The sequence below is a fragment of the Brachypodium distachyon genome, chromosome 4, assembly GCF_000005505.3.
Source record: "Brachypodium distachyon strain Bd21 chromosome 4, Brachypodium_distachyon_v3.0, whole genome shotgun sequence".
Classification (NCBI taxonomy): domain Eukaryota; kingdom Viridiplantae; phylum Streptophyta; class Magnoliopsida; order Poales; family Poaceae; genus Brachypodium; species Brachypodium distachyon.
In genome coordinates, this window is record NC_016134.3 from 24442054 (window position 1) to 24455315 (window position 13262).

At 45.2% G+C, this 13262-nt stretch overlaps 2 protein-coding genes across 6 annotated transcripts; one reads left to right on the top strand and one right to left on the bottom strand.

Moving 5' to 3' along the window:
• The first annotated feature begins 2242 nt into the window (after nucleotides 1–2242).
• Nucleotides 2243–7678, top strand: LOC100823105 (glucuronoxylan 4-O-methyltransferase 2). The gene is made up of 3 exons (XM_024454435.1): nucleotides 2243–3407; nucleotides 6894–6947; nucleotides 7463–7678. Exon 1 carries the CDS (start codon nucleotides 2411–2413, stop codon nucleotides 3368–3370), a length of 960 nt encoding a protein of 319 aa, XP_024310203.1. The 5' UTR covers nucleotides 2243–2410; the 3' UTR covers nucleotides 3371–3407; nucleotides 6894–6947; nucleotides 7463–7678.
• Nucleotides 3841–13064, bottom strand: LOC100823413 (probable serine/threonine-protein kinase At1g09600). Of its 5 annotated transcripts, none has more exons than XM_024454434.1 (9): nucleotides 12330–13064; nucleotides 11223–11623; nucleotides 10839–11123; nucleotides 10437–10754; nucleotides 10087–10314; nucleotides 9274–9374; nucleotides 9101–9182; nucleotides 8048–8350; nucleotides 3841–4569 (listed from the first exon to the last, which is right to left on the bottom strand). In XM_024454434.1, exons 2-9 carry the CDS (start codon nucleotides 11553–11555, stop codon nucleotides 4423–4425), a joined length of 1797 nt encoding a protein of 598 aa, XP_024310202.1. In that variant the 5' UTR covers nucleotides 11556–11623; nucleotides 12330–13064; the 3' UTR covers nucleotides 3841–4422. The 5 variants fall into 5 exon arrangements, with proteins under 5 accessions (XP_024310202.1, XP_010237794.1, XP_010237793.1 ...); XM_010239492.3 differs by having other exon boundaries at nucleotides 11223–11716; XM_010239491.3 differs by having other exon boundaries at nucleotides 11223–11769.
• Nucleotides 13065–13262: the final 198 nt, after the last annotated feature.

The window sequence follows — 13262 nt, forward strand, 5'->3', positions numbered from 1 at the left end:
CATGATTCCCGGGTGCTTATAGCCGCCCTAGAACGCGCTCACGAACTGCTCGCGCAGGTCCGCCCAAGTGGCGACGGACCCGGCGAGCAGGTTGAGCAACCAGGTTCGCGCTGATCCTTTCAGGACCATCGGGAACCAGTTCGCCCTGACCTTGTCGTCGGCGCCGATGGCATGCATGCCCAACGTATAGGTCAGGAGAAAATCCTTGGGGTTAGCGGTCCAGTCGTACGTACCGAGCGCAAGCGCTCGGAACTTACGGGGCCACGCCACCTGCCGCAGCTCGCGCGTGAACGCGGTGCAGCCGTCCTCGGGGCCCATGGGAGCGTCTTCCTACACTTGTGGGCGCTGGCGCTCCACCTCGTGCCGCAGATCCTCCTGCTGGCGGGCATTCAAGATGCCACGCGCGTCGCCCCCTGGAACGGTGGGCGATGAGTTCGAGGACCCCTCCGGGCCCCCGTCTCCTTGGCCTCGCTGAGGAGGGGGAGGGTTCTCCCCCTGTCGTGAGGCGGGCGGCGCGTCTCCACGCTCCAGGTTCTGCCCGTGGCCGGAGCCTACCGGGGCGCCCTCGCCTTGCGGCTGTTGGGCGGCCAGGGCGAGAAGCGCTTCCAACTCTTCGCCCCACGTTTCGTGCGTCGGCGTGCCCTGCTGCGGCTCATACCGCACCATGATGCGCGCGGCGACGATGGCTTCAGCCGGGGTTCACACGGGGGGCAGCCGATTTCTTGAACGGCTGCTTCCCGCCCTGGCCCCGGACGCCTCCGGGTGTACAGGGTGCGAACCCCCAGGGGTTGCCCGTGACGCGGCGTGCTCCTGGTGCCGCTGCCGCGGGGCGTCCTCGGGCCGCAACTCAACCCGTTGGCTGGCCCGGGCGACGCGTGCGTGCTCGTCCGACTGTCCCCGACAATGGGGGCAGCCGGTCCCCTTGGCCGATTGTCGGTCGACGGTCGAGGAGGCGGCGGAGGCAGCTGCGTTTGCTGCACTCTCGAGGGCTCGGGGTTCTCTTGAGCCCTCGACTCGGGTCGCACGTCGTGCGACCGCGTGTGCGCCGCTGGGGCCTCACGCGGGTCTACGCGTGAGTCACCAGCCCGCTTGGGGGGCATGGCGGCTAGACTCGTCGGTGAAAAGGGGCGAAGCCGACGCCGATGGAAACTCCTGCGGCCGACGATCTTCAGCGTTGTCCACTCCCGCGCCCCCTACCTGGCACACCAGATGTCGTCGCTCGGTGCTCCGACACCGGGGGCGTGCGGCCATGTCCCCCTTTTAGGTTCGGTAGGGGCGTCTGGGGCAGAGACCCAAAGCCCCGCTAGCTCTTTTCGGGTTGGTAACTTGTCGGGGAGCTCATAGACGCTCCTCAGGATGAGACCTTTCCAGGAACCCGGGAGAGAGGCCCGCGCGTCACGCAGCGGTGGTACCCTGAGTGCCACTGGTGCGACAAGTGGAGACGGGGATAGAGGAGCAATGAATGGAACGGCTCGCCCCCCCAATATTCAAACTGCAGTCCTCTGGGTGGGACCCAGCATTGGTGTGTGTGTGTTTGGGGGGGGGACCGGAAAAATGCAAAACGCCCTGATCGGTCGATGCTGGCGCGTTCGATGCTGTTCGGTCGATCGGGTGGCTCGCGAGTGCGTGCGGTCGGAAGAGCCAAATAGTTAGCCATTAGTAATAAGAAAACATTTAGATTTATGCTGCTCGTCATACTAGAACGTGGAAGAAAATAGAAAAGGCCCAAAAAGTTGGACTCACAGGCCCACTCGGAGCACTACACATAGCCTAGATAGAAACAAAAAGCCCACACAGAACTAGGAGTAGAAGCAAACCCGCTGGACAGTGGACACGACTCTACAAACGTAGCTCGTGACAAGAAACGCGAAACAAAATCAGAGTACCTAATTAGTGCTAGAGTTATTCAAATTTTGTCCTGCTAAGAATTCCACCAAAAACAAAAATAAGCGTTTCTGTGTCGACGCAGAGATAGCAAAACCGATAACAAAAACACACCGTCTCCTCGGGGCGGCAAATAGTGTTCTCCACGAGATGAGACCATGACTCTATAGATATATGATATCTGCAAATTAATCAAATCCATTAAGCACCCCCAGGCCCAGGGAGATCAATTAACCAACAAACGAACGCCCACCAAACATTAGGTCCCTTGTCTTGATCGCCCAATCTTCCCACACATACTACAGTGCTGCCGCTGCCTGCCTTGCCGCCCCTTGAAGCATCACCCCTCCACAGTCCACACCAAACCAAACCAAACCACCCCGCAACGTAACGTTGCATCTCGCATTGGGGCCGGCATTGCCATCCCATCCCGCCCGCCGCACAAAGAACTTATAGCTACGCAAGGTCGCAAGCAAAACACAGTGCCAAAGTGCTAACACGGGCAGACAGACAGGGGATACACGACATGACGAGCCCCCCGCTGGCGCGGAAGGCGAGGCTCAAGACCCACCTCGTCTCCGCCAAGGTCAAGCTCCGGCAGCACGTGACCCTCCGCCGCGCGCTCCTCCTCGCCGCCGCCTCCGCCGCGTCCTTCCTCTTCCTCCTCACCCTCCGCACCCTCCTCAGCTCCTCTCACGCCAGAATACAAACACCTGCCACGCAGCTGCAGCTGCGTGGCCAGCACTGCGCGAAGCTGCCGGCGCCCGTGGCCGAGGCGCTCGTCTACTACGCCACGACGTCCGCCAACAACGCGACGTCGTCACAGCAGCAGACGGCGGCCGAGCTCGCGGTGACCGCGCGCGCTCTGGCCCGGTGCCGCGCGCCGTGCAACGTGCTGGTGTTCGGCGGGCTGGGGGGCACCGAGAGCGCGCTCTGGGCCGCGCTCAACCACGGCCAGGGCGGGCGCACCGTGTTCCTGGAAGAAGACGCGTCCCTGATCTCCGAGATCAGCTCCAGACACCCGGGGCTGGGCATTGAGCCGCACCAGGTCGCGTACCAGACGACGCTCGCCGACGCCGACGAGCTCCTCGCGCTCCGCGACTCCCCGGACTGCAAGAAAACGCAAAATCGCCCGTTATCCCCGGACGAATTCGAGAGTTCGAAGTGCAAGCTCGCGATGCGGGGCCTGCCGGCCGCGTTCTACGAGACGGAGTGGGACGTGATCATCGTGGACGCGCCGCCAGGGTGGGTGCCCGAGGCGCCCGGGAGGATTGGCGGCGCGATCTACATGGCTGGGATGGCGGCGAGGGCTCGGCGGTGGCCGGGGAAGACGGAGGTGATTGTGCACGATGTGGATAGGGCCGTGGAGGACGGGTTGTCCATGGCGTTCTTGTGCCGAGGGTACCTGGAGGAGGAAGTTGGGAGGGTCCGGAGATTCGCGGTTCCTAGCCACAGGGAGAAGGATGTCATGCCGTTTTGCCCTTAATTGACCACAGCATTTACAATGTGTATACAGTAAACAAGTATGTCTACTCGTAAATATTGCTCTTTGATCATGCACCGAGTTAGCCCGTTTGAGCACAATTTTACTGCCCTATAATCAACCTGTCGTCGTCGTCCCTAGTGAAAAAGAATCATCAAACGAAAATTCTGTGATATCAAAATTCTATGCCCTATCCCTCAAAAAAAAATAAAAAAAATTCAATGCAGTATTTTTGTCCTGTCATAAAACATGTTAGATTAATCCTAGTCTCGAATATACTTGGCACAACAATTGGTATAAGAGTGTCACACGAAAGAAAAGGAGTACTGTACAATTAAAGGGAAGTGCTTAGTTGACAGCTGACCCAACAGTTAGCAGAACCTGATGCGTACCAATGAATACCTTTGTTTTGTTTTAGTGCCGTGGTTTTATAGCAATTGCAGCTTTTCCTTTTGGTTCAGAGCCAGAATCCAGGAAAATTAATGTTGTTGCCATTTTCTTCAATGCCGTATATAATGACATCGTGCACACTTTATAAGTTTGAGGAGCCTTGCTATGCATACAGGAGTTATCATGGTGGTACACTGGGATACATTTCTTTGTCATGACAAATTGTGATGTTCTGTGCACCATGTTTGTTCAGCATAATTATGATTTCCGTGTTCAAATAATTAAATTCAGCTCCCTGAAGATCTTGTTCTTCAGATATCTTTGTGAAGACAGGAACATGAGGAGCATAACCGTCCAAACACCCACCTTAGCTTGCATTTCACAAACTTCCATCCCCTAAGTTCCACCATATCCATGCAGTACACATATATATATGAATAGCACATATTCTCGTAATCTCACTAAGGGCTTGCATTTTTCTCATACTGAAGAGTGACAACCGTAGAATCCAGCACCTTCCACATATCTGCACCACCAAATGGTTCTGTTCTTTTCAGCTTCGTTTTCAGGTTAGAGGAGCAATAGCTCGCCTGAAGAAGCTTCGTAGAAGAATTTGCGATTTTCCTCCATGAGCTGGACTCGGAGATGTTGGGATCTCATCTGTTTCACAACTCTCTGCTCTTGTCGAGCCGTGTTTGGCGCACCGCTTCTTGGATATTCCTCTCGTGTTCCCTGAGCACAACATCTAAGTTTCCATCTGGTTTAATCAGTAGACCAGAGTAGTGGATTTTGCTCTTCTTACCCTTGTACTTCTGATCAGACCGAAAATAAAGAAGAAAAACAATAAATAGCTTAAACATTTCAGTACATAAATTGGAAAGGTACATAGAAAAGAAAACCAACAATTATCTAGTGATAGTGAACTGATGCCCAGACAAACTATTGCATAAGCGTGTGAAGTCTGAACCCTCAGTGGCAAATTGTAACATGTATTCTTCATCTACTCAAGCATTCACAAATAAAATTCGTATCGATGGTTCTAGAAATAACTATTATTGTTATTGATATATTATATTATATTATTAGGATTATATTATATACTCCCTCCGTCCCATATTAAATGACGAAATATTACATGTCTCTAGACGCTTTTTGGGTATAAATACATCCATATTTGGGCAAATTTGAGTCACTTAATATGGGACGGAGGGAGTATATTTTTACTATGTGAACAGAAAAGCTGCATGTACTTGAAATACTCTTGCATCCTATCTATGCCAATATAAAAAACACGAGTTGGTTGGGATATATTTTATCCGAGCTATCTGGAATGTCTAATCCAATTGCATAACTATCCACCCAATGATTGTGAAAACATGTTATACCCTCCCCTAACCACCCATGTAGTTATAGCCTCTTAATTTTACTTATTGCCTAGTACAGTCACTCTGAAATTTCAGTTTGTCTACACAAGAATTATTATTTATCGTGATTACATAACTTTTTGTTCATGATATTGTTTAATAAAGGAGTTTTATATCTCTGATCCCAAGAAGTGTGTTATTGGAATATATTTTCCTAACAATATTTTCCTGTTTAACATGAAATTCTGCGATGATCGATATATCTGAGCTTAATGGAAAATATGCCTGTAATATATTGACTTAATATATACTAGTCTTTCTTTAATAAATGCAAAATTATATGTTTTAATGTTTTGATAGTTTTTTTTCCACATCAACAATTGTAACACTCCGAAATTTTCTAACACTTCATTTTTTTGATGAGCCAGAGGAGTTAACTAAAATTTGACTTTTTGGACCGTAAGTCGTACAGAAGATCGGAGGCCATGGTTGGATCCATCTCGTCTCGTCGATCGAAAACAAATATAGTTTGTTAAATTTGGAGTCCCGGCCAATAATTTGGAGCGCCTTTCATTTCCAGCCTTCAAATGAATTTCAGATTGCTCTCTATTTCTGATTCGAAATAAAATATAATTCATGGCTTGCTCTCTATTTCGGATTCAAAGAAGGATTTCTAGTAGCCGCAGATATTTCCCATTGGGCCTTGCCTTGCCACCGGAGCCCACGCATGAACCCTTTTATTCTCCAACTCCCTTGCATTGCTGTTGCTTGCCTAGGGTTTGAGCGCCGCTGCTGCCGTTCCCCATCGCCGCAGCCTCCGTTGTGGAATCCTCCACTGCTGCTAAACCTGCTGTTTTCCGCCGCCGCTGCTTCTCCCGCTGCCGGGCGCCGTTGCTGCTGCACCATAACCGTACAATCTTGCCGGAGCTCTGTCGCCAATCCATGCCTCAATCAGCCACGCCCCAAGAGTTGCAGCCTCTACTGCCAGGAGAAGGAGGCTCCATTAGGTGCAGAGCAAGGAGGAGAGAAGAGATCAAGGAGAGGTGGAGGTGCAGCTCCTGTCCTGTGGTGCTAGACTGAGAGAATCTGGAATCAGAGGAGAAGAGGAACTAGGGAAGAAAAGAAAAGGGAACAACCTCTAGATTCAGACGAAAATCACCAAATTGGAGATAAATTTCCAGATGCACTTCAAAGGTAACAATCTAAATATTCCCTAGGCACTCTGGCTGTGATTAGAAATTCGAAATTAGTGGCCACCTGAAGAAGGTTAATTGAATTGTTAATCTGAGACATGATTTCGAAAACTGTACGAAACTAATTTGAAAAGTGGGTTTAAATGGCTGAGAATTTGGAGATGACACTAACAGAAACGTTGTAGAGTTTTCTTGTAGCTTTTCAACGGTATATTGGTTGCTCAATTCTGATTAATGGTTTAAAAGTTATCGCTGACACAGTGCTACTGTACTAGGCTGTTTGGCTGCAGCAGATTTCGCTTTCCCATGAATTCGCCTTGTTAGAGGCAGAACTAATTTTTGGTCTCAACATGAAAATTGTAGATAAATTTCTGCTGATTATTGTAATGTGCTTGTTTGCATGATTTGCTGAATGGAGTCAAGATTTATAACCTAAACATAGATCTGTCCAGAACATGTTTGAGAGTGTAAAGTAAGTCGAGGACCCTAGGATTTCAGTTTCTTGTTGAGGTCTATAGTAATACATATATGTCTGACTCTTGATTATACTTGCTCTAGTCCTAAGAGATACTTCTACAGGTTTTGGATGTTTGAGAACCAAGGCAAATATGTGGATTGTTCACGATATCTAAGGCAAGTATATGACGAGCCCCTCCTTATATGGTTTGCCCATTGTGTGCCAAATTTCTATGACTTTATTTGATTTGAGGCAAGTGCATGACGAGCATCTTGTCAATCTGTTTGCCATCATTGATTGGTCATCCAAAGTTGATATTTGATTTCTTTGGTGTTTGTGCTATCGGAAAGTTTTGTTTTAAGTCAGGGTGGTGAGTAAGTTACATGTAACTATTCCAGTGCGGTCGGTGAGCTAAGTTACCGTGTAACTATTCCGGTGAGCTTGAGCTAGGTCGATGAGTAATTCACACGTTTAACTATTCCGGTGCGGACGGTGAGAAAGTTAACGGTGAATATTCCGGAATGCTTCAAAAGTAAATTACAAAGTTTATAAAAAGATTTTGATGGCTTTATTTGCATTGTGCTTTTAGAAGGTGTATGTTCTCATTTTTGGCTCTATATTGTGCTTCGCTGAGTATATTTTACTCACCCCTGCTCTTCTTTTTCCTTTGTTGTTTTTATTTGGATTTCAGGTCATCAGTGTAACGACATGCATGGGCGGGAGTAGTACACCTTCACATGAACACTACACACTCTATAACTTAATGTGCTAATCTCATACTGTTTAACTAGAGATATCATCCCTAGAGAGAACTCCCTTGTATTGTAATTGTTTGTATCAGTCTTCGGTCATTCATAGATTATTATCTTTTGTTTATCTTGGTATTTGATTGAGAGATTTTATAACCTGCCTGGCGTGGATGTCCTTATAAACAAAGGAGGTGTTGTCAAAAATTTATAGTTTTTCCTCGAGTTAGTGTTAGTTGGGTTAGAGGGGTAATATTCTAGGTAGGGCTGATACCTGGGGTGTTACAACAATATTAAAGGTAAGAAACATGTAGAAATTCATGTTTCAGTTATGTTAGTCGATTGTGCGTTGAACATGTACATACATTTACTAGTCATCAATAAGCGAACAGTAAATATCCACATAGTAATTTTCTGCACTCCATACTTACACTTTGTTGACACTTGTGAGTGGTTTGTTTTTCGAATAGGAGGGATCACATCTGGCCTTATTTAAGAAATAGCAATACATTTAGCATTCAGATACTTACCACCATTGGGACCTTTGCTCCCGTACTTCTGTTGTGAGAAGCAGGCATACCATTCCTCATATCAGTCGATTCAGGTTGAAGCATATCTGGACCGCCCTCTGTCCTTGAAACAATGGAATTTGCCACCCGGGCAGATCTATATTTGCGTGCAGGTACTTCGCCATTGTCAGTATAATTGTTACCCCCTTTGTTGTTCCATGTGGAGTCAAATCCTAGAGGTTGCACCTGAGTAGCCAATGTGCTTGGATCATCCTCTGGGTTGAGATTTACCTTCTTAAACTTTGTTTTGGTATGTGCAAGTCTCTGCATGATGAAAAAGCTACTTAAAGTCGACTAATGTAGTGCTCACTACTTTAATTTTTTGAAAGAAATGTATTATTACCTCTGTTCCTAAATATAAAATGTTCTAAACTTGTCTAAAGTCAAACTTCTTCAAATTTGACCAAGATTATAGGAAAATATACTAATATCTACAATCTCAAGTAAGTATACTACGAAGATATATATCATAACAGATTTAATAAAACTAAGTTAGAGTGATAGATGTTGGTATATTTTTCTACAAACTTGGTCAAACTTTAAGAAGTTTGACTTATGACAAATCTAGAACATCTTATTTTTAGGAACAGAGGTAGTGCTTCATTTCATATAACGTATGTGCAAAATGATCTGCTTCGTATGCACATATGCATGACTGCAAACTAGTATATGAGATGAAGTTTCTTCTGATTGTTGTTATCACCAAGGAAAACCTATCAAGTACTCCCTCCGTGGCTCCATCCCATAATATGATGCAAGCACGCATTCCTAGATTGTTAATTTAGCTAACTAAATATAAATTTAATAATTAAAAAATTATATCATTAGAAAGTTTTTTCGATAACAAATCTAATGGTGTACTTTTTGTTAAGAAACATACATATTTAATTAATCAAATTGAGGATCTAGGGATGCGTGCGTGCCTCATATTATGTGACAGAGGGAGTATCAACTGAATGGAAGCATCGTAGGAACAATAACTAAGGATATTGATATTGAAGCTATTGTACGCACCTTCGAATTGATGGGACCATAGGCAGAACGATTTTTCCTTGTATTCTCAATTCCCGGTCTAACAGATTCTGCCTTTCTTTCCCTATTGAAACAGCAATAAGAGTTTGTGTAAAAACTAACAAGCCATATCGACTGTATCCTCCGTATGAACTGAAGGAAAATGAAAACTATACCTCCTAGCTTCTTCTAGTCGGAGTCTAGCATCATATTCCTTGCTTGGTGGACATTTTGGCAAGCTTGAAGGGCTGCAAGCAAGTGGCTCTGTTCTGAAAAACTAAAGATTTGGGTACGTAGGTTAGGTGCTGCAATGCATATAAGAAGCAGTGAAGCACAGTTTCAAAATCCAGCCAGCTTATTAAATCAATATACTGATCTAGCAGGAACAACTTGGCGAGCTTTGCCAAGTTAGGTTAGTAGGTTTCAGAAACTATTACTGAATTTATGAATTAGCATGTACAACTTTCCCTGCAATAAGCTGAAGACTAATCAAGTTCAGGACTAGTCGAAAGGAATAAATTGATTGCATCTTGCTACAAAATTTTGAACCTGTAACCAACCACAATATGCACGGTTGACTAATTGACTTAATTTTATTTGTTACTCCTGACATAACTAATGCATAGAAGTTGTTTCCGCAAAAAAAACATTCAGGCTCATTAAAAGATGTTCAAATTCCCCTAGCTATCTCAAATTATTAATAATACCAAACAATTCTATGCAAATCATAACCATAAAGCTTGCATGACAGTCCTGACATTTCTGGTTACTGGTAGACGTACTAAAGACCCACTACTAGTCTACTAGTGTCCTTTTGAATGCTTGTTTGCTTTTTTTTCGAAAAGGAGGGAAGCCCCCGGGCCGAACTCTTGTTTACTGCCCTGCCTTGGTAAAAATATATTTTAATTAGTGTCATGCATATAATACTTTTAGAAGTTTATCATCAACAGTTTAAACCTATAAAAGATGGTGAATATTATGAAACTTACATCACTCTGAAGAGTCAATGCAGCTGTTCCACGAGTTTCTGGTTCTAATGCAAGCAGGTTATCTATAAGACCTAGAGCTGAGGGAGGCAAATCTTTAAAATTCTCAGCAATGCACCGCTTATACTGACAGCGGGGCTTGATCACCCCTGTTGGAGGCACCTCCAAGTTTTGCCAGTACTCCTCAGAGGGTGATCCACAGAGCTTGAAAATCTTGTGAATTTGCTCCACCTAGCATGAAATCGTTGGAGAAAATTATGAGACATACTAAAGGAACAGAAGTACAATTGTAAGTCAAACCAGACACCAATATGCACTCTCCTGGATTCAAAAAATGGAACAGTTTCTTGTACCTCAGTTCTGCCTGGCATGATTGGCTTGCCAGCTAGCAATTCTGCAAAAATGCACCCTGTACTCCACATATCCACACCAACACTGTACCTGGTGGCACCAAGCAGAAGCTCTGGTGGCCTGTACCACAACGTTGCAACACGGCTTGTCAGTGGTTGCTGAGTGCCAGGATCATAAAATGTTGCTAGGCCAAAGTCGGCGATCTTCAAAACACCATTGCTATCAATCAGGAGGTTGGAACCCTTCATGTCACGATGAAGAACTCCATTGCTGTGGCAATGATCTAGGCCACTAAGTATCTGCTGGAACAAGCACTTGACCTGGGACTCATGAGAAACCATTCAAGTGTCATCCATATATTTCAATTAAGTGATCAAGCAACTGAAGAATAGTATCATAATCACCTGTGGCTCAGTGAACTTGAGGCCTGGAGTTGCAGCTAGACCAACAAGGTCATGTTCCATGTATTCAAATACAAGATACAGGTTTTGTGAAACAGAAGATGTTACTATCCCTTCCAACTTTATAACATTTGGATGGTTGAGTTTCCGAAGAACAGATATTTCCCTAGACATAAAGCGCACACTTTCAGGATCCGTGCTGACAAAGCGCACCTTCTTGAGCGCGACAACCTTTCCTGTTCTAAGATCCCGAGCTTTGTACACACTGCTATAAGTCCCTTGTCCAATCTGCAAGTCCAAAGAAATAATGGACAATTCGAAGGGGGGGAAAGGCACTAACAAGTACCAATAACAAATTTTTCCTGATGAAGTATCATAATAACAAACCTTGCTTAATTTCTCAAATGAATCTACTTGCAATGGTTGCCAGCCTTGCACTGCTTCGGGAGCCACATTCACAAGCCAATCTGGCCATCCGATATTGGCATGTTCAGCCGATTTATTCCCATATCGTCCAGTTATGCCATTGTGCCGAGTACTGATCCAGATTTTGAGTCGATGTCTTGCACTCGGCTTCCTAGGAGGATCAAAGCCAATAACTGATTTCTCTTTCAACTGGACATTGGGCACTTCTGTGTTTCCCTCATCATCAGCAACTTTGGCTACAGTTGCAGATTGACCCTCTTTACTGGACGGTGTGTAGAGCCCATGTACACACATGGTACCAGTGCCCTGGCTTCTTGAAGTGCCACCATCATCTTGTCTAGTGCACTTCGAACAAAGGTGGCCTACAAACACATTTAGTGCCTTTCCACTTGATCGAAGGAATCGAATGTGTATCTTCATTCAGCAGAAAACAAGCAGTGCCAGAACTTCTGAATCTAACAACGATAAACTTTGAATTTGACGGCACAAGAAGTCCAGATTCCAGACACTAATATGAAGCAGAGATATGTTCAAAGATTTCCTTTAACTGAAGTACTAATTACAAAAAAAAAACAATCATAAACTCAATAAGAAACTTACATTAAGAATGAAAAAAGATGGAATTTTTTTGATAATAGTCAAAAATACTATTTCCAACTCTCCCACCAAATAACACGGTTTTAGCCGTATCTCCAAAATCTATAATACAAGTACAACCTTTTTCAAAATTGAGGGGATAATTTGACTAAGCACCCCTAATGTGATCAAATTTCCATCTTTTAAGGCAAACATCAAGAACTGATCATTCTTGTCCTTATTAAATATTGATTCAAATTTAAGAGCAAAACCATTTCATTAAATTAACTCCAGTGACAAAAATAATTGAAACTCTCTTTGCACGGAAAATCAAATAACTCTATAAACAAAAATCAGAAGTTAACAAAAATAGTAAGCAATAATGCATGAAAACTACAATATCCTTATAGAAGAGAAACCATAAGCAATAGTGATCAGCTAGTAACAAAAAAATGACATTTCAGGGGAGCGCATAAAGATTATGATGAATACCTCAAATTCCCGCTCTCCTTTTCCTTTCAAGAAAATACAATGGCGCGATAGATTGAGCAATCTGCCCCACCTTCCCCTCTCTCCATTCTAATCCTGAAATGGAGGAGAGGAAGGTGGGAATAACTATGATAACTGAATTCGGATTCAAAACGAGATTGCCTCTATGGTGTATTCCTATGAAGATCACTTCTCCGCTAATTTAACAAAAAAGAAAGTAGAGAAAAATCCAAAAGAAATAAGAAGGAAAAAAACACCTAAAAGATGCTTGTTACAGTCAAGCAGATTAAAAATAAGAGGTGGGGAGGAATCGTCGAGCGCTAAAATTAGCGGGCATCTATCTTTCTTATGTCTTGAACTATTGTTTCCCAGTTTCCTTTTTATGGATAAATGTGGTGGGTGAATAAATACTCGTAAAATAAATTCAGGGAGAAAGACATTAGAGATCATCACAGAGGAAATAGATAAACTGGACAGAGATGCCGCCTCCTCTTCCCTCCTCCCCATCGTGCGTCGCAGCCGAGTATCAGAGAAACCGGCTGGGAGGGAGAAGGCGGAGAGGGCAGATTGGGCGTCGCCAATCTGCGTGGTAAAGGATGCTGCGACATTGGTGGGATGGGTGACATGAGCTGAGGCAACGGCGGCGGCGTGAGCTTTGGGGGAGACGGGGGCTAGCGCAAGCGGGGATTTCCACCGCCGGTTGATTCTTTCGCTGTCTGGAAAGTACTCAGCCGCTGCAACATGGGCCCAGAAGTATGTCGGGTCCGGTGGTAGCCACACTAGAGGCGTAGTTCAATGTAAATGAATAACCCACGCTTCAGCCCCAACGAATAGCTCAGATCGATCGCAGAGAAAATCGGACGGTGGAATGCAATTTTTCTCCTGTGTACTCTCTGCCGTTCCGATTTCACTGTTCTTTGCATCTAAAAATCTAAT